Source organism: Anser brachyrhynchus (genome assembly GCF_964034855.1).
Source record: "Anser brachyrhynchus genome assembly, chromosome: 4".
NCBI classification, from domain to species: Eukaryota; Metazoa; Chordata; class Aves; order Anseriformes; family Anatidae; genus Anser; species Anser brachyrhynchus.
Window position 1 is genome coordinate 51,163,053 of NC_137698.1, and position 23,997 is coordinate 51,187,049.

The window sequence follows — 23,997 nt, forward strand, 5'->3', positions numbered from 1 at the left end:
GCAGTGAGTGACCTCACCTTGTCCATCCGAGGACCTCTGCCACATGGACAGCATGGGGTGGTGTCCAACCTAATCCCCCTCAGCACGTGGCCCTGCTGACCGAGTGGCCACCTGGGCAGCGTGCTCAGCACAGGTCCTGCGCCAGAGAGCCCGTGGCAGCTGTGCTTGCCATTCTCCGAGGATTAAACAGACCCTGGCTTGACTCAGGGCTGCTAATACACTGGCTGGAGGCACCCCACTAATTTAAATCAAGACTTTTATTTTAAATCTGTTGTTAGAGCAGAAGACACAACCTAACTGCTACACCCACATGCAAAAAAAAAAAAAAATCCTTCTTTTGTGTCGTACTGCTCTTGGGTTTTACATGAAGCAGTCAAAGGAATCCCACCAAGTTAACGGGATCAAGTTTCCCCATATAACTTTTATATGATAACGGCTCTCCTACATTTCAAAACAGCACTTTGGCTGGAAGAGACAGTAAAATTTAGTTTCTCTGTTCATCCAATTTAAGAAGAGGCATGAGTGCCAGCTGTCTTCTAGTGTCCTTGAGCATGTCTGGTTTTTGGTAAGCACGATGTAGCTCAAGCCATTAGGTGAAAGAGGAATTCCACAGTGAAAAACAAAAGAGGAAAATTATGGTATCTTTTAGAAGGTTGCTTTCAATTCAGCTAATCCCCTCAAGGCTCCTCAGGTTTGAAGTCAGAGTAATACTGCATTTACAGAAATGGCCAGAGCAACATTTATGTACTGACCTTAGAAAATCCTCCCACACGTGGCAGCTTTGCAAAGCCCAGTGGGGAAACGTGGGTCTGGCTTCAAGCCTGGACTCGGGAACTTAGGGAAGGCAGGGTACCTTGGTCAGCTGGGCTGTGTTTGTTGCGTGCAGTATTTGGGGCAAAAATGGTAAGGCTGGGACACCTCATGCTTGTGTGCTAGTCCTCTGCAAAAGCCACGTGCTGCCCTCCTTACTCAATGCAGATCTGAGCGTGTGAAAATCTGTGCCAGAGCTAAGCCGTGAGGTTAATTAAAACTGAAAGTGCTGGTAAGGAATGCTTAAAGTGAATGGAAACATTCTTGAATGAAAATGTAAATGAAACGTCTGCAATATCTGCATTAAACAGACAGGACAAAGCACATTTGGATGAAATGTGAAGAGTCCTTTCCAGTAGAGCTGACTGCCCCTGAGGAAAAGGGGGCAAAACCTGCTGTACTGTTCTTAAAAGATGGAAGGAGCTGTAGTCCAGACTCATGACGTTGAAGCACCCAGTATGAATTTGTCTAGATACATCAGGTGCTGTATTCAGGAGTATTTGATACAGACTACGCTGCTGGCATAGGAGAAAAAGCAGTTGCCTCCGTTGAGCGTGACTACTTGAGTCCAAAGACAAGCTCCAGAAACCAAACCTTCTTTGAAAGCTTTAAGAATTGGTTGGTTCTGCCTGAGAATTTTGTGTGCAATGGAAGTTGGCCTTCCAGTAATGCTTTGAGAAAGGTCGTGCTTTATTCCTTACGCACATGCATGAAGCTCACCTTTCCTCCTCCGCAGCCACCTACACACACCTGAGAAGAGAATTAGACCCTGCACTCTGCTGGCACGTTTTCTTATGGCTGGAGCCTTCTCACACCTTTGGAAAAGCCTGATGCTGGCCAGTGTCAGTCCCAACAAATGAGCTTCATTGCCAAAAATAAAACCTGTGCCAGCCAATAAAGTGAAACCATGCCAAGGTGAAAAGGCAGCGCAATAATTATCGTTGGCAGAAAAGTTTCTTTTCATGAATGAATTATGCCTCAGTTATGTCTGAATTTTGCGTAGGCTGCTCGAAAGAAGTGTGCTTACACTCTTTGCCTATGTAAAACGGGAGCACACTTGGGGCAAACCTTATTATCCCTCTCTGAGACCGGTTGGGAACAGGCATCCCACTTTCAGATGGGGCCAGAACAGGGAAAGCACTGGGGCAGGAAGGGGCAGGGTGAAGGGAGTTGCAAGAGGTCGGTGGTTGCACACAGGCAGCGGACACTCGTTTCTCTTCTGTCATTAAGCCGCCCTGGCCGTATGCTGCAAGTTTGGCCGACCTCCACATCTCTCTGACAATTAACCTAGTTTAGCACTGGCACTGGCAGCATGACAAGGATATTTTTCCCTGAGCTATTTCTCTGACAAATCTGGCAGAACTGGGCTGCCCTGTAACGCAAGGATAAATGCCAGTCTTGCAGAGCTCTAGTGCCCATTGTAGATTAAATCCTGCTCTGAATACTGGTCCAGGGATCAGCTACAGCACAGTAGAGAAGCAAACTTGTAGGTTTGAGGGTCTTGTCTTATTTGTATTTATTTTTTTAATATTCTCGACCTGTGGGGGAAATTTGCTTTCAAGGTTCCAGTCAACAGAGCAGCATTTTGTGACCTTCTCCATGAGCAGAGCCGTTGCTCAGGAACTAGAATTGATTTTCTGCATCTTGGCATGTGACTGCATGTCCAGACTGGCCCCCTTCAACACTGTAGTGACCAGGTGGATGAGGATGCCAGCAACACAGGACACAGAAACACAGATTTTATACTGACATCACTGACAGTACTGGACTAAGAGCACAGACGGTGGGTGTCAGCATAGATGGCTGCTTGGGGCTTCATATTTTAAAAGGAGGGTCCAGCCTTGTCCCTCTGTGTTGGACTGGTACCTCAGGAGAGGTATCTGTTAGTAAACGATGTTTCATATCATGACTAAAACCCCACTGTCACTGAAGGATTCCTGGCTTGGAGCTGAATCCTCTTTTGGGATTAAGAATGTGAATTTCGTTTTACATCACCCCTAGGCCTTGGCAAAGTTGCAGTTGACGAAGACTGAATATATTCAGTGAATCCTTAGACTATCTCTAGAATATGTTTTATGCATTCATATGATTTATTAATTGACAACAGATTCTGAATACAGATTGAAACAAGTTCAGGAGCAACCTAGTGAAATGACTGGAGATTACAACAGATGCTGTACAACTTTTACACACACACGCAAAAAAAACAAAAAAAAAAACAGTAGATTGTCTGTAACTTCAACATATTTTACAACATATCCTCCCAACATGAGGTAAAAGAGGCTGACTGTAACAGTGAAGAAGTCAAGCTGTATTTCCAAGAAGTTCTTTTCTCCTTTCTTCTGAATTTCTGTTGGCAGCACTATCAAACTTTATCGATAAAGTCTTGCGTTTCTCAGCACTCTAGACAAGCAAACAGATTTGTGAGGATCACACATAACAATGACCCTATCTGCCCTGGTTTTCATTCTCTCTTCTTTCTGTTAAGATCATGGACACTTGGGTGATGAGGAAATAATCACCATTGACTCCTCTGTCCTTGAGGAGTTGTCCTGCTCCATGACACTGCTGTGATACATGAAGATAAGTTAAGAGAAGAAATTTGCAGTTGCTAGAGCAATGTTGATCTTTTAGTTGCTCTTTCTCACTTTTATTTGCATTTACTCACCAATTATTTTCTACCTAGGTAATGTAAAATAAACAATTAAAAATGTCTTTAGTGGTATACATTTCAGGTAAAAAATTCAGTCATCAATGTATTACTGTAGGATTTTTTCTCTCTTGCTCTACTGAAGTCACATTGGTAGGAAACAAGAGTTTTAGGCCAGCAAGTCATTTTATGTTCACATATTGGGAAACTTACACCTCTCTATATATTGCGCATTGCAGTCCTATCATTCACTAGACAGTGTGTAATATATTCTTAATGTAGAATTTCAATAATTTAGTAACCTCTTAAACAGAGAAAGAGGGGAGTATGACCTGCTCTGAGGATCATATTTTCCTGTCTCTTCTGCAGACCTTAGAGAACTGATAAGATTAGTAGACTGATGGCCTTGTTATGGTTAGTGTTTTATTAAGAACAGCCAGTACTAATTTTGAAAGCATAATTAAGGGTATTTTCTTTTCTCCTCTCATATGTGATAAGCACTACTCTTATATATTATTCTTAACATTCAGCTAGCACTGATGAAGTCCTGCTGTTCTTTTACCTTCCTTCCCATGTAAAACAAGTAATGAAGTGGTTTTAAAAGAGCATCCGCAGAGGCCTCTTCACTTGTAGATTTTATAAGTCAGTAGTACAAAAGGCCAGAAAACATCCCATGTGGAGCAGGCTTTTACAGCGAGGAGGTGGGCATGATTAACCAAATCTGTGCTGGAAGACCACTGGAAGCAGAGAATACTCTGTACTGCTACTACTATATGAGGATGTGTAGGCCGATATGGATGAGCAAGGCTGTTTTGCTCAGTATGTACGAGCATCTCCTGCCAAGAGACTGAATTACGGTCAGAAGTAAGTGCTCTCTATGAAGAGCACATGTTGCAACACCGTCCTTCTCCAAACAGGTTTTGCAGTGGGAACATGAATCCCGAGAGGTGGTCAGGACTTGACTCACTAGCTCCAAAGGATCCAGGCCACCATTTCTAGTTTGAAGATTTGGCACATCTCTCCTGGTTTGTCTTTACATCAGGAAGATGACACTGCAGGAGAAAGGCTGAATACAAATTCTGTCCCAAATGCAGTGTGTACACGCTGGTGCTTTTGTCACTGGGATTGGTTGCAGGGGTGAGCACAGTTGAAAGCACCTGTTGCTGTTACTTCGCCCCAACCCAGACCATGATGGAAGCATTTATACCAGTAATATTAGCTGAGTCAATATAGAAATCCTGAGGAGATTCTGCCCATGGTGCCTGCTGTGTCTTGTGAGTCAAAAGTATGGACATACAAACGTGCTTTCCTCAGTGCCGTGTCTGTGAACTTTTCTTGGTGTCCATTTTAAAAAGTCCCACATTTACATTTTGCATATCTTGATGAATTTTAGTGGACTGAGTGCGCACCATTTCTAGCAAGCCTCCTGCTTCCAGTTTCTTCCCTCGGAGGGGATTGAATTCCAGCACATTCTTGTTTTATCCTTCCGAGACATGAGTGTAATGAAGTTGGACAGTAATGGTTGCTGCATTTCACTTTTTTTCTGCTCTGTCCCCAGTGGTCTAAGCATTTGTAGGTTTGAAGGCACTTATAGTTATGGTCTTTGAGTTCAAAATAAATCAGAAGAGAACAGACCAAAACAGGACAGAGCATTTAGTAAGATATATAGTATACATATAAACTTGCACTTAATATGTTGAGCTGACAAAGCAAATAAATGCAAAGTTTTGCAGACTTGCCTTTTTTGTAATCTAGGCTTGAATAATAGTAACATGACCCAAGTGAGCAAAAGAAATTTATAATGGGAGGCCAAGAACAAGTAACCGTCTTCTACAACTAATGAACTGTAATCCATACCAGAGATTTCCAAAATGCATTTGTTCCTCTTCCACCTACCTCCCAGCAGAATCAGCCTGTCTTCCTTCCTCTTTTCCTTCCCTTTCTTCAGCAGATGCTTAGTTATATCCCTCATACTTTTGCTAACTCAGCACTGGAGAGAGGGAAATAGCTGCATTCTTAGGAAGAAGATGCATTTCACAGACTTGTGATAGTCTCCTTGCTTTTTGTTAAGGTCTGCTAATTGTTGTTCAGATCTTTCTGTGCTTCACACAGCCCCTGCTTTTCAATGTCCCCAGCAAATAGAGGTTGACAACCAATGCAAAAAATACCATAGTGATTTTGTGCCCTGTGGTGCTTTACAACACCAAGAGAACTCACAGCTGACAGCATGAAGGTTTTTTGTCTGTGATGAGAGCTTGGTTTGCCTGCATGTCGGGTAAAAATAACAGTTTGATCTTAAATAGGTGTTTATCTTTTTGCAGTGTTACATAAACTCTCTTGGCACCACCTGACAAGTGTGAATTGGCTGCATCTGCCCTATATATGCTTTGAGAGAAAATGCAGGTTTGCAGCCCTTTATATTTGAGTCTTTTGGTTCCTTAGACATGACTTGTAATGCTTGCCAGTCTCTGTCATCACCAGTATCGGGCTGTGCTTTGGTTTTGTTAACCATTTTTCACCTGACTGCTCCTGTCTACCCTAAATCTTTGTCTTTCCTTTGCTACCTCTAAAATCTTGTTTTCTTTACACCTTTGCTCTTTGCCTCTCCCACAACCTAGCAATGAACTGTTTGGCAGAGCAGTAACCACGGATCAAGGTCAGCAAGGAAGTATGGCTTTAAACACTGCATTGTATGATGGCAACACCTATCTCCTGCCTGGTGGAGGGAAGAGAAGCAGAGACCATGAGAAAGCAATTGAGCTGGTTTAAAAATTTAAGACTATCTTGGACACAGGCTCTATTGTAACCACTACAATAAATACACAGAGTCAAGGTCAAATAAGGACAGATGTTGCTGGCCCTGGATTTAACTGTGTCAGGTGAATAGAGATCACCCATCCATAACCTCAAAGTCACTTGACGAGTTCAGGGTATCAGTCCATGGAGAGACAGTTCTTCCTGGGCTGCCCTAGCCCTGTCCTCCTCGTTGAGGTGATGGTGAGGCCCTATCCGCTCTGTTCTGTCGTCTCCAATCTCCTGATGCCTGTGAAGGGGCTATTCTCTTGAGGGTGCTGTCTTGTTCAAGAAGAGTAAGAAGGAAAGGGAAAGAGAGAAAAGGTCTGATTGGACCAGCCAAGGACTTGTGTGGCCAAATGCAATGGTGCTGAGCATTCTGAGCCATGTGTCTTCTGTCTCCTCGCACTATTTCAACACTGCAAAACTCTGAGCTGGTTATGCTTCTTATTTTAAATGTATGGATTAATGTATGAGTAAACTGTGAATTCAAGCTGTGGAGCTTAACGTCAGGAAAACGTGGATCTGAAGGCTCAAAACAAAGAAAGCTTTATGGATTGACCAGGTTTGGTGACACCCTCTTTATGTTAACTCCACTTCAACAGTTCTGGTGAACTTTAAACATTTACCTGTTAGACTAAACATAGGTTAAGCCAGGCTGTGAAATAACTCAACTGTAGAGCTGACATCTGATCAAAATCTTATCTACTGATCTTCTGCCTAGCTGAATTACCACCTGGACCAAATTCCTTAAAACAGTTGCACACTGTCCTTCAGAAACCGCTAAAAACAATGAAAATAAAGTAAGTCAAGGAAATAGGGATTGTAATATGGTCCAGTTCCTCTTACCTAGTTAATTTGTTTGGTTCGAAGACCACATTTCTCATTGTTACACTATCTGTTATTTCAGTAGTCAGAGTAGTCAGGTAGAGGAACCTATGGAGGATGGAAGAAGAAGTGAAAAGAGCAGTACCAACACGCTTGGATTAGTTCTTTACAGATATTATTCCATTGACCATTGACTTCATTGACAAATGACTCCTGACTTTCACTGGAATGAACTAGGAAGAATGAGGTTTTGTGTACATGGAGAAACATTTATTTTTTACATACCTAGGGAGATATGGAGTAGTAGAGATCCAATTATATATGTACATTTCTGGGGAGGAGTGGGTGGGTGGAGGAGCTTCTAACCACTCTGATTCACACTACACTGTTTTTAACAGAAACAACATGTTTAAAAAAACAACATCCCTTGAGGATCTGTGGGTGAACGAGTTGAAACAATACAAATAAAATGTCATGGGCTCCAGCTTCTGCAATCTCTATGACAAAAAGATCTCCAAAAAAAACACCCTGTGTGGGGGCTTCATCAAACCTCAGACTCCACTTTCCTGTCCCTTATGACAATGGTAGCTGCATGACAACAGATCTTACAAAATTGTGACTTTCCTCCTGCTTTTTTTTGTTTGTTTGTCTTTGTTTGTTTGTTTATTTGTTGTTGAAATTTATCTTCCAGGCTTGGCAGACACAAACTCCAGAAAGTCCCTTTTAAAGAGGATGTTTTCAGGAGAGTAGCAGGACTGACGATAAAATAGTGACCCGTATGACCTCTGCATGGTCAGGTCTGCAGCTAAAGCTCAAGAGTGGGGGAAGGTTCCCTGTTTGTCTCCAGACTTGAGCCTGTTCCTTGTAAGAGTCATCCACATCACAACAGAAGGCTTCAAGGGGCTTAGGGTTAAGGTTAAGGAGTGGGAATATGTAGCTAAAGGCTAGCCATGGATCCCAGATCTCTCTCCCCACACCAATGGCTGTACATAGAAATGGGGATGAAGCAGTAATTGTTTTTGCATCTCTGTTTCACCGTGATGTCCCAGGCAGAAGGAAGCAGAGTGCTTCTGTTGGTTGTAGGGAATTGATATCTCAATGTTTGGGTCTTCATTCTAAAAGCTTCTGTGAGTTTTTGGGTATTTGTTTTTTTGTTTGTTTGTTTTCCCCCTCCTTCTCTTTCTGGCAGTGCTGGAGAGTGGGATTTGTCTGGCACCATATGACACTCCTCCCTCCCTCTGTCCCTATCCTCCCCCTAACTTGGGGAGCCCTGGGTACTGAGGAAGCCAGGAGGCAGCCCCAGGCCTGCCCAAGAGCCGCTGTGGCTCCAACCTACCATAGTACAAAGAGCAAAAGAAGAAAAGGAGACTCTGGAAAGGGCACTGAGGAGAGGGGAGGATAACAGCCACTTCCCTGGCAGGGGGACTGTAGGCAGCACAGCTGTTCTTTTTGGAAATGTCAGAGAGGAAGAAGAAAGTGTCAAGGGAGTTGTCATCAGCAGAGAGCAATATAGGTGTCTCCAAAACAGTGCTTCGCACAGTCATAATCCTTTCTTGAAAAGGAAAAGGAAGCCTGGGTCTGACTAACTTTACAAATAATGAACACCACTTTAAAAACAGACAGGTAAATCATAAAATCACTTAGGATCCAATTTCTCTCTGATGAATGAGAGCACAGGCGTGGCTTTGTGCAGTCTGCAGCAAAACCAGCAAAATGATGTCCCTGGGCTCTGCAGCACCTTCATGGTGCAAAACGTGACCTCAGAGACTTTTTGAAATCCTCCTAGTGTATGCCCATGTAGTGAGCCATGGCAGCTCCTTCTTTCAAGAAAATGCCATCTTCTCACCGATCCTGAACCTGCACGAGACACAGCTGGCCAAGTGACCCAGCTTTCAGTGACTTGGGTTCTTTTATTAAGGATGCAGCCAGCAAAGTCTGCCTACTAATCAGGAGACCTCTTTTTCCCTCTTCAGTTTATTAGAACATTGTTGTTTAAATTATACTTTAAACATTCTAATTAACAGAAAACAAATTATCAAAGGAAAACAAACAAACAAACAAACAAATAGATCCGTTTGTCCCCCAGTAGCAAAATGATCTCTTGACTCACTTCCCTGTGTTACTTATGACCATGAGCATGAATCTCTTGCCTCAGTGTGCCTGATTCTTCGTGGGTTGTAGAATGGGCAGACCTGAAGACATAATTGTGCTGATACCATGATTGTACACAAACACTGTCTAGTGTGAAGAAAAGAGGTCTGGATGCAGAGTCTGGAGTTACAGGGTGCAGGGGCATATGGAAATGAACGTCTAAAATGGGCACCTAGAGGTCCAACAGTTTCTACTTGGTGTCCTAAAAAATGTGGGCAGAGAAGAAAGGGCAGATGTTCTCCTGCAGAGATGCTCTGAGCACACAAGAAAGTTGATCTATAATAAAGCCCATAAGCTGAAGTTGATCCATAATAAAGTGACCGTGTTGCTCTTACTCTAGGGCAGCTTCTCTAGTGAATGCTCTTATTTCAAAAGAGGGATGTCTCCAGGGAAGCTATTCTGGGATGTGTGTTTCTACACTTATAATTTACATAGTGTGGCTAAGGTATTATTCCACAACCACTACAGCAGTCATGTATTTCCCTCCTGCAGACAACCCCTTAGTAAGCAGCACCATCTCTGGAGGCCTATGTGGTTGACCTTCGTGGAACAGCTTATGTTCAGTTTTGGAAGGTCTCCTTAATGCCCATGTCAAAGTACTCAGCAAACCCTCCTGCAGGATGCTGTGACATCTTTAAGTATCTTTTAAGGAAATAAGAAAATAATTAGCTGTGAGGCTGTTGTTTTGTTTACAGTCACTAAATTGTTAGGTATTTCTTTCCCTTTCTTCCTCCTCCTCTTCCCTGTATATTGCACCCTAATAAACACACTGTGCTGAGTGCTGAGCATCTGGCTTTGCCCTTTCAGGCACAGCCTGTGTTTCACAGACATTTAAGGAGTTCTTCAGCCTTCAGAAGGTACAACCAGATAACGATAGGTAAACCCCCCAAACACTGGTCTGAGGCACTGCAAAAAATACTAAAACGAAGAGCAATGTCTCAGTTGCTAGTATACACAAATATATTACTGATTCAGTTTAGTCTGTCTAGGTCAACATTTCTTTTTATCCTTGATGTTCATGTCAGTGTGGGGGTGGATATTTTGCAACCGGAGCAAATTTGATTATTGTAGCTGTAAGATTATTCTGTGTTACAGAGCTGGTCAGTTTGGCTGGATTAGCCATCTGCATTGACAGGCTGCTGGGGTAATATCTGCATGAAGTGAATAGAATTCAGTTTATATGTGTCTGGGTGCCAACAAGTCCGATGCCCCCAGCATGCACCCGTCTGCCAGCGATGTAGATGTCCAGCTGGAGATCCTGGCTGTGGGTGATAGCCTGGGTCACCTTGAGTCATGACGCAGGTAGTGTGTCGCTGTGAAAACGAGCAGGCGATGAGGCACAGCACGAGCGCGCTGCTGGAGTTCAGGCTGCCAGCTCCCTTCTCCAGGACCAGGGTCACCTCACTTGGAAGAAGGCAGGCTGTAATTATCCCCCTTTGGAGCCCATAATGAACTGACATCATTTCCTACGCCACCTTGGTTTCCCTTCAGGGGGGCCGTCATCACAGCTAATGAGACCCAAGCCTCCTCGACCTGTGACGTTAACAAAATCACAGCCTGCGCTGGAACGGCCTCGGGCTCAAAGGCTGGCTGAGTCACTGCAATGCCACAGCCTGTCACAGAGCGCTCACAGCTTGGATCCGCTTCAAGGCAGCCTCTCGCATTGCAGCCCGGGCCCTTTTTGTAGGAGCAGCAAGGTCAAGCAGGTTGAACCCTCTCTTCGGACAGCAGGGGCAAGGCCACCATCCTGGATCGCCCAGGGGAATACGACTGCAGCTCATGCTCAAGGTTCAGCTCTCCAAACCTGCTGCCCAGGTTTGCCCAGGGTGTTCTAGGTGCCCAGCTGCACGCATGAGGTTTATATTTTAATTTCTAAAGCAAAAATAGTTATTAGGGCTTCAATACTGGAATGCATGGCTGCAACAGCATAAAGGGGAGAAGGAAATAGCAGCTTCCTAAAGACCATTTTGGGATTTTTATTCTATTTTCTGTGTTTTAACAGAACGAGTATATAAGTTAACGTGTTTTGTAATAGGACAGTGTAAAATAACTGCCTCTTAGCCTGAGTATTTCTTAAGATAATTGAATAGTAATAATGAAAATAAAATGAATGAAAACCATGCAAAAATAGCATGCCATCTGAGAGAGCAGAAATGACAAGGAAAACTTGAAGAAACCTATGGTATCTGCAAGCTAATGAATACAATGAAGCAGCAGTCTTATCAGCTTGGGCTAAAAGCAAGATATGGTGCAGAAATGATTTTCTCCTTCTCTTACTTGCCTTGGGCAGGGAATCCATTTTGTGTTGTTGGCAGTATGGTACCCACTTATGAAGGCAACTTCTGTCATTAAAGAAATCCAGGGTTGTATCCCTGCTCCCACCATAGCTTATGCATTATCTCTGTTGATTCACCACTTTCACCCTGGTGGTCTAAGAAAAGAAGACAGGATTTTTGGAGAGGTTCTCAGACTGTTTTCATGCTTCAAGGGTCACTGCTTCAGCTTCAGACCAAAGAAAAGCTCTTGTGCCTGGATGGTATTGTCAGTTTTTCCCCAAGATACTGGCAGGACTAACAGAGGACAGTGCCTTTTCTTGCAAACCTCTCCCAGCTTCAACGAAAGAAGCCACAGCAACCTTTGAAGCAGGATTTCCCCTCCCCAGGCACCTGTTTCCCATTTGGTGATAGCGTCGGGCTCCTTCTTGCTCAGTCCACCTCTGTGAATCCGTCCTTCTTGCTGCACCTGGGCTGGGTTTCAAGAGGAGGAGCAGAGACCAGTCTTACCCAAACCTGTGTTTTAGTGCTGAAAGCACTCCCAAAAACTGAGGAGTGAGGGCTTGAGCTCTCTCAGCCTTCCTTGCCAAGCAGGTGCTAACAGTGGTCCCTGAACAACAGGAGGGAAACTGCACCACTGCATCATCGCATGGTTTCCTTGTTAGTGAGTACAGCGCTGCCTGTGCATGTGGAGAGAAGGCTGAGTAGACTGGGCTTTTTTCAGATTTGGCTGAAGGAATTCAAGTTTCAAGTATTTCTGATAATTGTGTTACGAATAGTGATTTGAGAAAATTATTTTTTCATAATTTTACAGCACCATATTGTGAGCATTTCCTACCATGTGAGCTTTCAGAGGATTGTAAACAACATTCCAGCCATGCTTGTACTGTGGCTGGATACGGACTTTCTGGAGTCTTTAAATGCTTTTACAGTGTGTGTTTACTTTAATGGAAGGGTGAAGTATCTCACTGAAACATCTCAACATCTCATATTCACCTCAGTGAAACCATAAAGCCACAAGCAGTAAGGACTTTTGCATGCCCGTTGGGTTTGGGAATTTTTGTTCTGAAAACCGGCTCCTAACTTCCCTTTGGTCCATCTTCTTCCAGCCTTACTTGCAAAGGGGAGGACTGCAGAGGCAGGGTGAGCAGAAGTCAGGATGATGATTCTCTAGAATGAGATAAGCAAAATGTACTGCTGGCTATGTTATCCTCACAGAAACTTCATGTAACGAGATATTCAGTCAACAGTGTGACTTGTGTACTTCTTATGCCACTGTCAAAACCTGTTTTGGTTGAAATCCTGGAAACTGAGCTGTGATACAACAGGAAATGCTTTCCCCACCCCTACAAGGAGACCGTGTTTTTTTTAGGGTTTTATGTAAGGTGATTCACGAGTCACATGCAGTTCACTTCTTACAGGAATGACTCCAAGTCCTTACTGAATATCAGACACTGAATTTGATAAGAGGGGAAAATTACTTTTTTAAAATGGAAAACATTTGTGACATCTTATGACACATCTTGTGATGGCGAAGATGTTTGTTCAGCATTCAGATGGGCACCTGACAGGTGTTTTTTCTACTTCTGAGAAGGCACGTTAAGACCTCCTTTTTCTGACCTTCCCCAAGAGGAAGCAAATTTCAGAGAACAATGTTTACCAAGATGTGTTAGTGATGTAATTTAGATATCCATGCTGACCTGAAAGGAACCTTATGTGATTTTCAGGTCGCTGAGAGGCAAGTGCCACCACAGCCAGACCTGTGGGTCACCCTTCATAGCATGTTCTGTCAATAAGAAGGTATAAAGACAGCAATCATTACTGACTGCAGCCTCATTGTTTCTTGTAACTTCAAATTCCAGTGGAGACAACATTAGCAAATCCAAGCCTTGGATAGAAACCACTTTGAAACTGATTGCAGTGTTCACCTTTTGTTATTTTACATCTAGAATCTTATCTGCATGTATCACTGCTTTGTGCCAACAGAAGCCTCAGCCCTGCTTGCTTGTTGAGTCTGTGGCATAGCAGATATTGTAATTAGTTATATATTAAAAAAAAAGAAATGTGTGTTAAGTATACGTAAATGCAAAATGTCTGTCTGGGAAGCACTTCTGTCTGTATTTGAAAGAACTGAGCTACACTGATCTTGTCGTTCCCATATCATCAACCCTGTTAAAGAACCAAAATCCCTGGTCCCATTGCGAGCATATTTTTCTCACTGCATCATAAACTTTTTATAGTATAGGTGGGGATAATAGGAGGTGAAGACAATGCAGAGATGCTAAGTTCCAGGAGACTAGTTATACCTGTTGAATATAAACCAGTGATCAAAACACTAAATAAACATGAAAAACACATGAATCAACAGAACCGGTGTTTATTCTTGGCATTAATTATATGGGTGTCCATATAGTTTGAAAAACACAACGTAGAGGATTGTATTATGAGTATTGCAGTGCCTTAAGAATCTCTTTGGCTTTACACTTGTCATTTTTATCCCAGACAACTTGATTGCAGAAGCATTAGCATTTCTTTTGAAACTTCATACAAATATTCTTATTTCTCCAGGCTCATTTTTCTAAATCAGGTAGATATTCAATGATCCTTCTGCATTCTCATTGTGTATCGTCTCAATTCCTACCGTAAAAAGATTTTATTACTTTATTAGTACAAGGCAAAATCGGTGGTCAGGATTTCCTGCAGAATACCAGTGCCACTCTTTGAGCAGCCTTGGGTTAGACAAGAAGCTGACAGCTGCTGATGGCAAGAGTTATGTTACGTTCCACGTACCCAGCTAACACCCCTCGCGTGAGATTGCTCCCTCGTGCGTGCCATCTGTAGGTAAAAAAAGGTACAGGTATTGATAGGCAACTAGGTTTTCCACAAATATATCTCTTGAGGTTGTTTCGAGTTTATATTTTTCACTTCATTTTCACACAATGTTCCAGTTTTACCCTTCTTAAGAGCAGGGGAAGGCTGAGGTTTCTTAAGAGTTTTGCATAGAAAACAGTGCAATTCTGCAAGGTGGTGAAAGCACCTGATAAAGTTTTAATCGAGCTCCTCCAGCTTTGCTGAAGTCGAGGATTTTTAGGAACTTTAGGATTTTAGTACAACCCTTGAACAGGATTAATGATGTGTTGTAAGATGTTGAATGCTAAAAGCACTAGAAGCCATTGGCAAGGTTTCCAGGCTCTTACTGTCTCAAAAATGCTGTTTCCATTATGCTGTGTCTTATTTTCCCTTTCATTTTGCTCTCAATGTCCCACCCATGTACTGATAGGTTCCTTGCTGTGCTGATACCAGAGTACCTGCAAGGAGCTATAGGTAGTATGCTACTCCTCTGTTTCCCTGGTTTGTATCAGCTGGTGTAAGCAGCGTGCATAAAATATGTTTAATATTGTTAGATTACTCTTGGAGAACTTTGGTATTTAATTGAGGAAGTTCAGTATAAATAAATACTGCAGTTCTTTTGCATCACACGATACCACTGCGGTTCTTGCTTGCTGCTGGCCAGAAACTTCCCTGTGACCAAAAAATGTTTGTTTACGGTAATCTAGGAGCAAACAATAACTAATAGGCTGACTGCTGTCTTTCACGATGGTGAATTCCTCATTTTTTATTGTTCACGGTCTACTTGTGTTCTACTTTTAAAAGCAGCACAGGAGCTACAGCAGTGCCTGGGCTGCATACCAGCAGTGCAAGCAGGCTGCTGCTGATCTTGTGTGCTCACAGAGCACTCCTGGCTTGGGCATGGGCGGGGAAGGGGCAACAGAAGGCTAAGGCACAAATTAAATTGTAAATATTAGCTTCTGTGAAGTAGCAGTTGTGTTAGGCAAGACGCACGAGCTACGCTAATCCCTGAAAGAAGCCAGCATTTCCAGCCCGTGTGCTGACTTGCCCATCTAAGCTGTTGCTAGCAGTTTACAGCTCCATTTCCCTATGTGTAACACAGCTGCGATTTTCTGAAATGGCTTAAGACTAGAATTTGAAACAGTGCTTGAGTCTTGAAGAGAAATCAGGATGGTTGTAGTTTCAAAATCATCAGCTAAAGAGTAATGGCCTGGTAGAGGTGTCAGGGGAGAGAGAGATCATAATCTGGACCAACAGTTTATACACAGCCCCAATGACAATGGGGATCATTGCACAACTATCCCAGCCATGATTTTTGCCCACAATTGCAGGCAACTTGTCTTGTTTACCTATTCCTTCCAATTCCCTGTTCCCATGACAGGGGTTAGTGGGCCTTCCTACATATTTCATAATAGAAGTTAACGTTGGTGGTTGAAATGCAACTTTTTGCTTTTTAAAGAAAAGGAGTTGAAAATAAGCTTAAACATGACCATATGTTACATGACACTTTGGTAGCATGTACACGAAATTCAATCTTTACAATTCACTTAAGAATAAAACTGTGTTCCAAGTTCTTTCAGCTGCCCTGAAAACTAGTAGGAAATCTGGAGGCTCTTCCCTCAGCATAAACAGTCACATTTAAAATGGGAATTTGGTTCCTGCTGCAGAGAGCAGAGTGCTTGTTTAATTTGTGTCTGGCTTTGGCTGTCTGTTCCCCGTGTAGCTTTGGGAACTGTGGGAATTAAACTCTCATCTCTTCTTCCATTCTTCATCGACACAAGACTCTTTAAGGAGACTGTACAAAATCTCTAGCCTTCCCTGCTCCTCATCCTCTGCAACTAAACCTTAGGAATGGGGGCACATCCTTGTAGCTGATGGCAAACATAGGCATTATAAACAACGCTCAGTATGTTTTCTTCATACTCTCAGAAAAGCTTTTTATTAATCTGTGGGAACTACAGGTAAAGAGTCATTTGTCTCGTGGTACACCCAGATTCATACAGAGTAGCTGACGTGGAAGAGTAAATATACAGCTCTGCCTGCACACGTTCCTTATATAACATAAAAATATATTTTGTTTGACAGCATCATAGTGCAAGAGCATTGTGAAAATGACAGCCCTTCCCTGGGGTCAGATCTTTACGGATAGGACACAGCACAACGTTAGGCTTCACTAGTAAGGTAGTTTCAGAGTTTGTTGAATTATGATGGCTCCATTAAAACAAAAAGCATGAAAAAAAAAACCACTAGGAAACTGTAACAGGTATGATATGCGAAGTTAAACTGAAATAATAGATATTTGAAAGGTTTTTCCTTTCTTGTGGGAAAGTAGTTAAGCTAAATAGCTTTAGCTTAAAGAAATAAATGTTATGAGGATCTTTATAAATATTTATAGAGTAGTAATGCAGAAATATAGAACCACTAAATCTGCTATGTGTTTATACTCTAGCAAAGGTCTCCAGTTGACAATAGAGAGGGAATAATATGAGAACATCTCTCTGACAGCCAGACAGAGAAGCCATTTGCCTCTTATGAGCTTCTGTCATGGTTATCACCGTGCTGACATGGAGAAGAGCCATGTTTATGGAAGCGTAGGACAGAATAGCTCATCCCCAACCTGCTGGAGGCTATGGGGATCGAGTCGCCAATACATGCCTCCTTTCCAGCCAGCCCTGATTGCCCTGCAAGTGCCCCAGGTGTCAGGAACTGGTCTGTGAAAGGCTTTTGTTTATATGGTTATTGACACATTGAAGTGAAAGAGCAATAGTAATCGGGACAATTTCTCACTTAAGTTAGGTGGAAAATGAGCATTTTTTCCCCAAGCAAATGGCAAGCCTCTGGCACTGCGATACAGGAGGCCATGAGAGAACACAACCAAGTGCACAAGTGCCAGGGCAGAGAGCACACAGCACCGCAGTGGTGAGCATCTGGAAGTGTTGCTGGCATTATTATGCAATTCAGGTGCAGCTGCAGGAAACAGTCTGTATCTAGTTATGTGCTTAGAAATGTTCTTTGGAACCTTACTTTTAGTGAGTATTGGTTGGAAATGGTAACCCAGGAGTTTAAGCATTGCTTTTTAGACTGTTCATCCCCTTCCTTATTGAGAAAGGTTTAGTGTAGGCAGGACCTTCTTGGCCATACCTGGTGGTCACAGTAGCCTGAGGAATGCTTCTGACATGAAACAATCCTTTATAAAAGGCAGAAAAGGCAAATCCATTAAAATAAAATTAATGTACTTATTTATGAAGCTTTTCTCATATGCAGAGTTCACACAGTGGTTAATCCTTGCAAGAATGCAGAAGTATCAAGGAAAAAGGGTTGTTTCACCACACTGTACTGCTAATCCCTCATTTCCAGCAGTGATTTTTATATATAGCAAGGAGAGGAATTTGGTATTCAGGACCAGGATTCACGAGAGACAGATTTCTGAGCAGGGATGATACAGCATCGTTGGATGCAAGGAGCAGCAGGGTTTTAGTCACCTTCCTATTGGAGATGTTGATGGCCTCTTAGGCACTGGTACAGTTGGTCTGGAAAGGAGATTATACATTTGCAATCTTTTAGCTTAGATCCATGTGTAACTCTGGAGTTGGCTGGAGTTTATGTACCTCATTGCCCTTTCATTTTTGATTCCAGTTCCTGGTGCACTGTTGGCATCAGAAGACTTGCCATGAGTTCTGCCTGCGAACTGACCAAGTCTGCTCGCTCGCTTAGGCTGGAGTTTTTGAAGGCTTTAGAGTTTGGGCATCTGACCCAAAATCCATACAATTGGTGTTCGGGTTGCGTTTGGACTGCAGTCGCTGCTGGTACACACACTGCACAGTTGGCCCCTGTGGGGCAGGAATTGCCAGCACCTCTTTTCCCAGGAAAGGCAGGAGTTTGTCACCAGATCCACGTTGCAAGGTCTCAAAAGCGAGGCTATCAGCACCAGGTTATCCAAGATGCTCCTTGCTCATGGCCCTCAGTGTCCCCATCAGCCCTTCCAGCAGATCATTTCAGGGTACCAGAGCAGTCGGGGAGGGCTGTGTGATGCAGTCGTGGTGTGATGCACATTGTTGGTACTTCTGATCCAGGGTTGTGTCAAGCCCAAATTACAGAAGGACAAGACTGCTTGCAGCGAGGGCATAGCTGAAACATGCTTGTCTGCCCTAATCAGGGCTTAGCTTCGGATCAGCGATGACAGCCCATTATGCAGTATTTTCTTCTGCTGGGCAATTGTGAGTGCTTTGTATACATTATTCTTAATTGCACTCAGACAATGTGTCTGCCTCCGCTGCGCTAAAACAAAACAGTACCAAAATATGAGCGGGCTGGAAGCAAGGTCAGGCAAGCACGGCGGGAGCTGGGCAGGGAGCGCCGCTTCTCTGTTTGCCTGTGCCAGAGCCAGCTCTCCAGCACTGGCTGGCTTCCCAATATGCTCCCCAGAGCCACTGCCTTTCCCTGCCTGGGCAGTCAGGTGTGAGCTGGGGCAGCCTGAGAAGTGACGCAGACAGAAAGCAGCACGTTTGTAAAAGAGAAAATATGTTATATTTTTTTCCCCTGTTATTTTCATTCATTTATATCACTAGAAGTGAAAAATCAATACGGTTCCCCTTGCTTATGTTTTGTCTTTATGCTTTGCTCCCGTGTCAGCCTGGGTAATGGAAATCCTTGCGGTCAGCTTCACTTTCAGGCCCTCCCTGCTCTGCTGTGTGAGTTGGGAACGCTGCAAGGGAAAGGCATCTTTGTTTTGAAACCACTGCTTTCGTTTAAATTTGCAAATAACGTGGAAATTTTTCTGTTGGCTGTGAGTTTAACTGAAGCTCGTTTTTACAAGCATTAGGACCAAGTTAAGGCAGACATGTGGTTTTGGATCCCTTCGCTCCAGCACTTGGGATGTGCTACCACTGGAGATGGGATCGCAAAACCCCCCTGCATGCAGAGCAGGGCACAGGCACGGCAATGCTGCTGCCTGCCTTGGAGCTGGACAGGTCTGCAGCCCCGGGTGAAGGTTCAGCAGCCACCATGGCCTTCCAAGAAAGCTCACGTGAGGTTTTGTGGATTTAGGACCAGAAGGGAGCTATTATGCTGAAGCTGGTTCGGCCTGGGTTTTATTGGAGGTCATGGACAGAGAGTGAGTGGAGTCATGGCTCCACTCCGCCTGGAATTTGCTGCCGCAGCAGGGGGAAACAAGTCCTTCCCCGTGCAGAGGACAACCATCGTGCAGCCAAGATTTCATACAGTGTGCTGCTGCTTGAAAAAAGAGGTCATGCAAACAGGAAACAAAAACAAAAACAAAGAGTCTGAATTTCCCGTGCATACCTAGTGACACTACTTTAAAGGTATAAGCTGTGCAACACACATTTTTCATGTCTGTTTTTCTCTCTCACTTTTGGACTTCAATTCGTTTTGATATCATATGGCTGCATGGAGTTATTCTCTGTCCAGAGCAACTGAGAAGCAACATAAATCTGCAGTTCACCTTGGCCACCAGACAGCGTTGGGTTCACTTTACGACTGGCCCATGTTAATCAGGTATCCTGCTCGGATTTCCATCCCTCTCTTCCAGCTGTAAATCAGGCAGCTGATTAATAATCATAGCGAGGGAGATAATTAGTACTGGCATGTAGCTGTTTTATGGATCTCTCTTTTCTGGGAGCCAAAGCCAACCATATGGAAAAATGTAGCTGAGACACTATAAATATGATTCCACTTAGACAGTTGTCTCTTTCTGTTTTCTGTTATCACAGCAGTGTCAGCACAGGGAAAACAATGAAAGTGAAAAGATGCTGTTGCAGATTTTATTACAAGTTTGAGGAGTTTTTTTCATTCTTCAAGGACACAGTGTTAATCTGAAGAAAGAGGGCTTGCTTTGTGCTCATTTATTCTGCCAGAATTATTTAAGAAATAGATTCAGTGCTCATGCTTGAAGTGCTTAGGTTCTCTTTTAACTATTTCTAACAGAATTAGAAAGATACGCCTTGTGTTTTGTGCCGTGATCAGTTGTCTTCTCCAATAAGCCACATCTTAAACTTTGTCAGCCCTCTCTGCATTCAAAGTCTTCTGCTCCTTGCATTTGGACTGCTGCTGCTAAATGTAGTGCAGTCAGCAGCAGCAAGAAAGGATTTCACAGAAAGTGAATGCTTCAGCAGCACCATGCAGATGGACACCAGCAGCAGCTGAATCCTTGCAGGTGGAAATCTTTGTGCAGAGCCTCTTCTGATCTTCATGCTAATCTTCATACAACCCAACAACAACGGCAAAAGATCTGCCTTTGAGGACCCATTCAGTGGGCTGGTGCCCTAACATAAGCCACTGAAAATTTACTGGCAAAGAAAATAAATGGGGAATAGGAATATCTCTTACTTTATTCTGATTCTTTGCAGGATCTCTGTAAGGCAAAGTCTGCTTTTGAAGAACAGCAAACAATTCACCCCAAAGCCATTTTCTTGTGTTTGTTTTGTTGCAGTAGAAGCAAGAAAGTCAGACCTCTTTCATGGGAGAAGGAACAGGAAAATGCCTGCTAAGGTGGAGGCAGGAGAGCTCCTCCCTTCCTTTTTGCATTATTCTTGCAGCCTTGTCTTTGAATAGGTGCCCCAAATGTCTTCTTGTAGGTCTTTTGAAATAGTTGAGAAACCATCTCTTCCACAAAAGAGTATTTTCTTTTGAGACTTATCTTTTTGCTTGTTAAAGGGTTTAGAAATAACTTCTGTCTCTGCCATTCCCATCCAAAGATTAAAGCATGTACGCAGCTCACACAGCTGCATCAGTGTGATACAACATGTTTTTGTTTTTTCCTTTATAAGAGAGAATATTTCAAAAGTGGTATGAGGTAAGTGATGGTAAATCATAATTTAGTGCTAAAAAAAAGTTTTTAATTAAATCCTCTCTTAAAAAGCCAATATTGTAAGAGAAATGAAACTGCTGCTCCAAAGCTGACACAGAGAGCTCTGTGACTCGTCCTCGTCTCATCTTTCTGTCCCAGGAACCGCTTCCATAAATCATTTCTCTCCCAAGGCCTCTGCTCAGCATACTACTCTTTTTTCTGACACTTAACCCACTAGCGCTGTGTACTGTATGTATTATGCATTGCCTTTTGTGCCTGCTGTATATTACGGAGAGCTTTCAGTCCCCAAGGGTTTCTGCATCTATTTCTGTGAGTTCATCCTGCAGGGCACTTTTATGAAAGTCATCAGTTCGCTTTTGCTAGGAAGAAAGGGATAATTGTAACAGCAAGTAGGCCAAGCTCATTAGATCATGATTAAAAGGCTGATTCTTTTTTAATGCAGTGAATGAGGTTCTAGTGGGTGAGCACAGGGTAGAAGTGGCACTGGAGATAAGTCACAGGTGCTGTCTCCTTGGGCCACTCTGTCTCTTCGGTATTTTATAGCTTTAATTAAGTACTGAACCACGCAGAGCACAATGACCTTTAATTTTCTTGAAGTGACTTTCCTTGGGAAGTCTTGATAAAGAAATGCCACGCGTGGTCCCACACCTGCCATCTGGGATGATCCCAGAGCAGACAGGTGGGGTCACAAGTCAGCTGTTTCTGGGAGCACGGGCATCTCTCCACCAGAAATGGAGGATTTTGTCACTGCCGAGTCAGGATATAGGAGCTGGATTTTAATCTTGAATTATTTTACAGATGGCCTTGAGCTCCCCAGACCAGGAAAACTGGAGGGGGGATGAAGGAGCGTGGTGCTGGGCTCGTGGTGCCACCGCCCTTGTAGGCTGGTCAAGGAACAGGCCAGGGTGAGGTGCCTTTTATTTCACCAGCAGAAATAAAGAAGCTGTCAGGCCTCACCCAGCTCGCTTTCATTAACCAGAGGCAAGGGGGAAATTACAGGCTGTAGCCCTGGTGTAACGAGCCACTTGCTATCCCTGTCCTTTTGGCCCCACAGTAACTAATTATACACGGGACTACAGGTGAGGCTGCAGCTCTCTTTCTTCCCTTGACCAGCAGTAGACTTTCCATGAAAATCCAGCTAATTTAGAGGACAGTTTCCCTTCTTTTTCATTGTATTACGTGACAGGATGGGCGGTTTTCCCTGCTGGTCAGTGCCCATATCTCCTCATCCCCTGTGACACTCGCAGTTAGCACTTCGAGTGACCCCGCTAACTGCGGTAAGCAGGCAACACTAAGTGCAATTCGTCCTCACATCTCCCTCCCCTCCCTTCTGCTCAGGTGCAAAGGGGCATCCCACTACGGCCTTACCAAGGAGCGGAAGAGGCGTTCCCAGGACTGCTCCCCGGACCACGGCTCCAGCCTCACGGTCGCCGCCCTGGGCCCCGAGCTCTCGGCAGCTGCGGCCATCGCCTTAATGACGGACGAGCCAGGGCTGGTGAACCCAGCTTTCAGCCCCACCTCGGAGGACAGCCAGTCGGGCAGCAGCCCCAGAGACCTGCACCGCAGCAACCGGAGCAGGAGTAAGGATGCAGGATAAGGGTTTCGGGGCCTGGTGGCCTCTCCCAGCACTCGTTTTCTGTGAAACATACGTTGTTGGAAGGTTTAAAAAATAAGAAAGAAAAGAAAAAGTGACAGTGAACGCTTTAATTTTACATGGCTTGTCAAAATGTACGTTCAGTGACCCAATGTATTTGAGGTGAAAAACAAATTTTCTTGCCCAGGGGCAGCATCAATCTGAAGACTTGCTGCATGCAGGCAAAGTGCAAGTCTTAAAAAAGATTATTTAGACAAGTTGGCTCGGTTGGAAGAGAAGTGGCATGTGTGATATATCAGGGACACAATGCAACCGTGTAATGGCTTCACCAAAACGCAGTGGCCCAAGTAACCCCCATAGACCATGTGATGGGCACCTACCCAAAAACCCGTTGGGAACTGTGTTTGGCAATTTCCAAGTATTTTCAGGAGAACAAACTTTAAGAAGCACCTGAGAGCCTGGGGAGTGTTTGCTAGCCTCCCAGAGCAGCGCATTTCGGAGGTCCTGCTGAAATAACCACAGGCAGGGACAAGATGCAGCAGGAGATCTTGCCTTAATTCTTTACCTTATGTCAAAGTACATGGCTCTGATGAGACCTGACCGAAGTTTGATTTGGAAGTGTTAACAGTGAGATCAAATCTCGTATTTGAGGTCTCTGAAGCCAAAATTGTGTTGCACAAACCTTGTGTTGCACCAGCTCTGTGCTGGGATGAAGGATGGTGAAAGTTTAGAAGAGCAGCACTATCCCCTTGTGCACATGGAGCGAGAGAGAGAGATGGAAAGGGAATGAGCAAGAACACCAGGATGAAATTAAATCCCACCAGTTTTATTGGGTTTAGAGGCCACAGTCTGGTTTGAGGGAATGTTGTGTTATTAGATTACAATGTTTGGCTAACATGCAGAGCTCAAAGAGACAGAACAGTAACAGCCATGAAGATATCTTCAGCAGGATGGAAAGGAAAGAGAAATGTTTTGAAATGATTATGACTTTTTTTTTTTTTTAGTCTTGTCTTACCCACGTTAGAAGATGTGACTTGGTCCCACCTGATGATCTTTGAGTTTTTGACATCAAACTGCTAGCTGTTTTTGGCAGCTTTGGAGGCACTGCAGGGTTTTGAGGCAGTAGTGGTTTTTTATTCAAGAATAGTTTTCAACAACGACTTCCAGATTTTTATTTTTATTTTATTTTTTGTCAAACTTATATAGCTTGGCAAGGGCAGTG

General features: G+C 43.7%; 1 protein-coding gene across 16 annotated transcripts in view; it reads left to right on the top strand.

Annotated features, from left to right (window-relative positions):
- Nucleotides 1-23,997, top strand: part of LNX1 (ligand of numb-protein X 1) — a 150,120-nt gene that overhangs the window by 91,833 nt on the left and 34,290 nt on the right. For 13 of the 16 annotated variants that reach the window (XM_080589284.1, XM_080589281.1, XM_080589282.1 and 10 more), the window contains one exon: nucleotides 22,520-22,761. In XM_080589284.1, the coding sequence (XP_080445410.1) occupies nucleotides 22,520-22,761 (242 nt within the window). Of the gene's footprint in view, nucleotides 1-10,156; nucleotides 12,170-19,395; nucleotides 19,870-21,146; nucleotides 21,167-22,519; nucleotides 22,762-23,997 lie in introns of those variants that run through there. The other 3 variants (XM_080589279.1, XM_080589275.1, XM_080589277.1) reach the window with 3 other exon arrangements.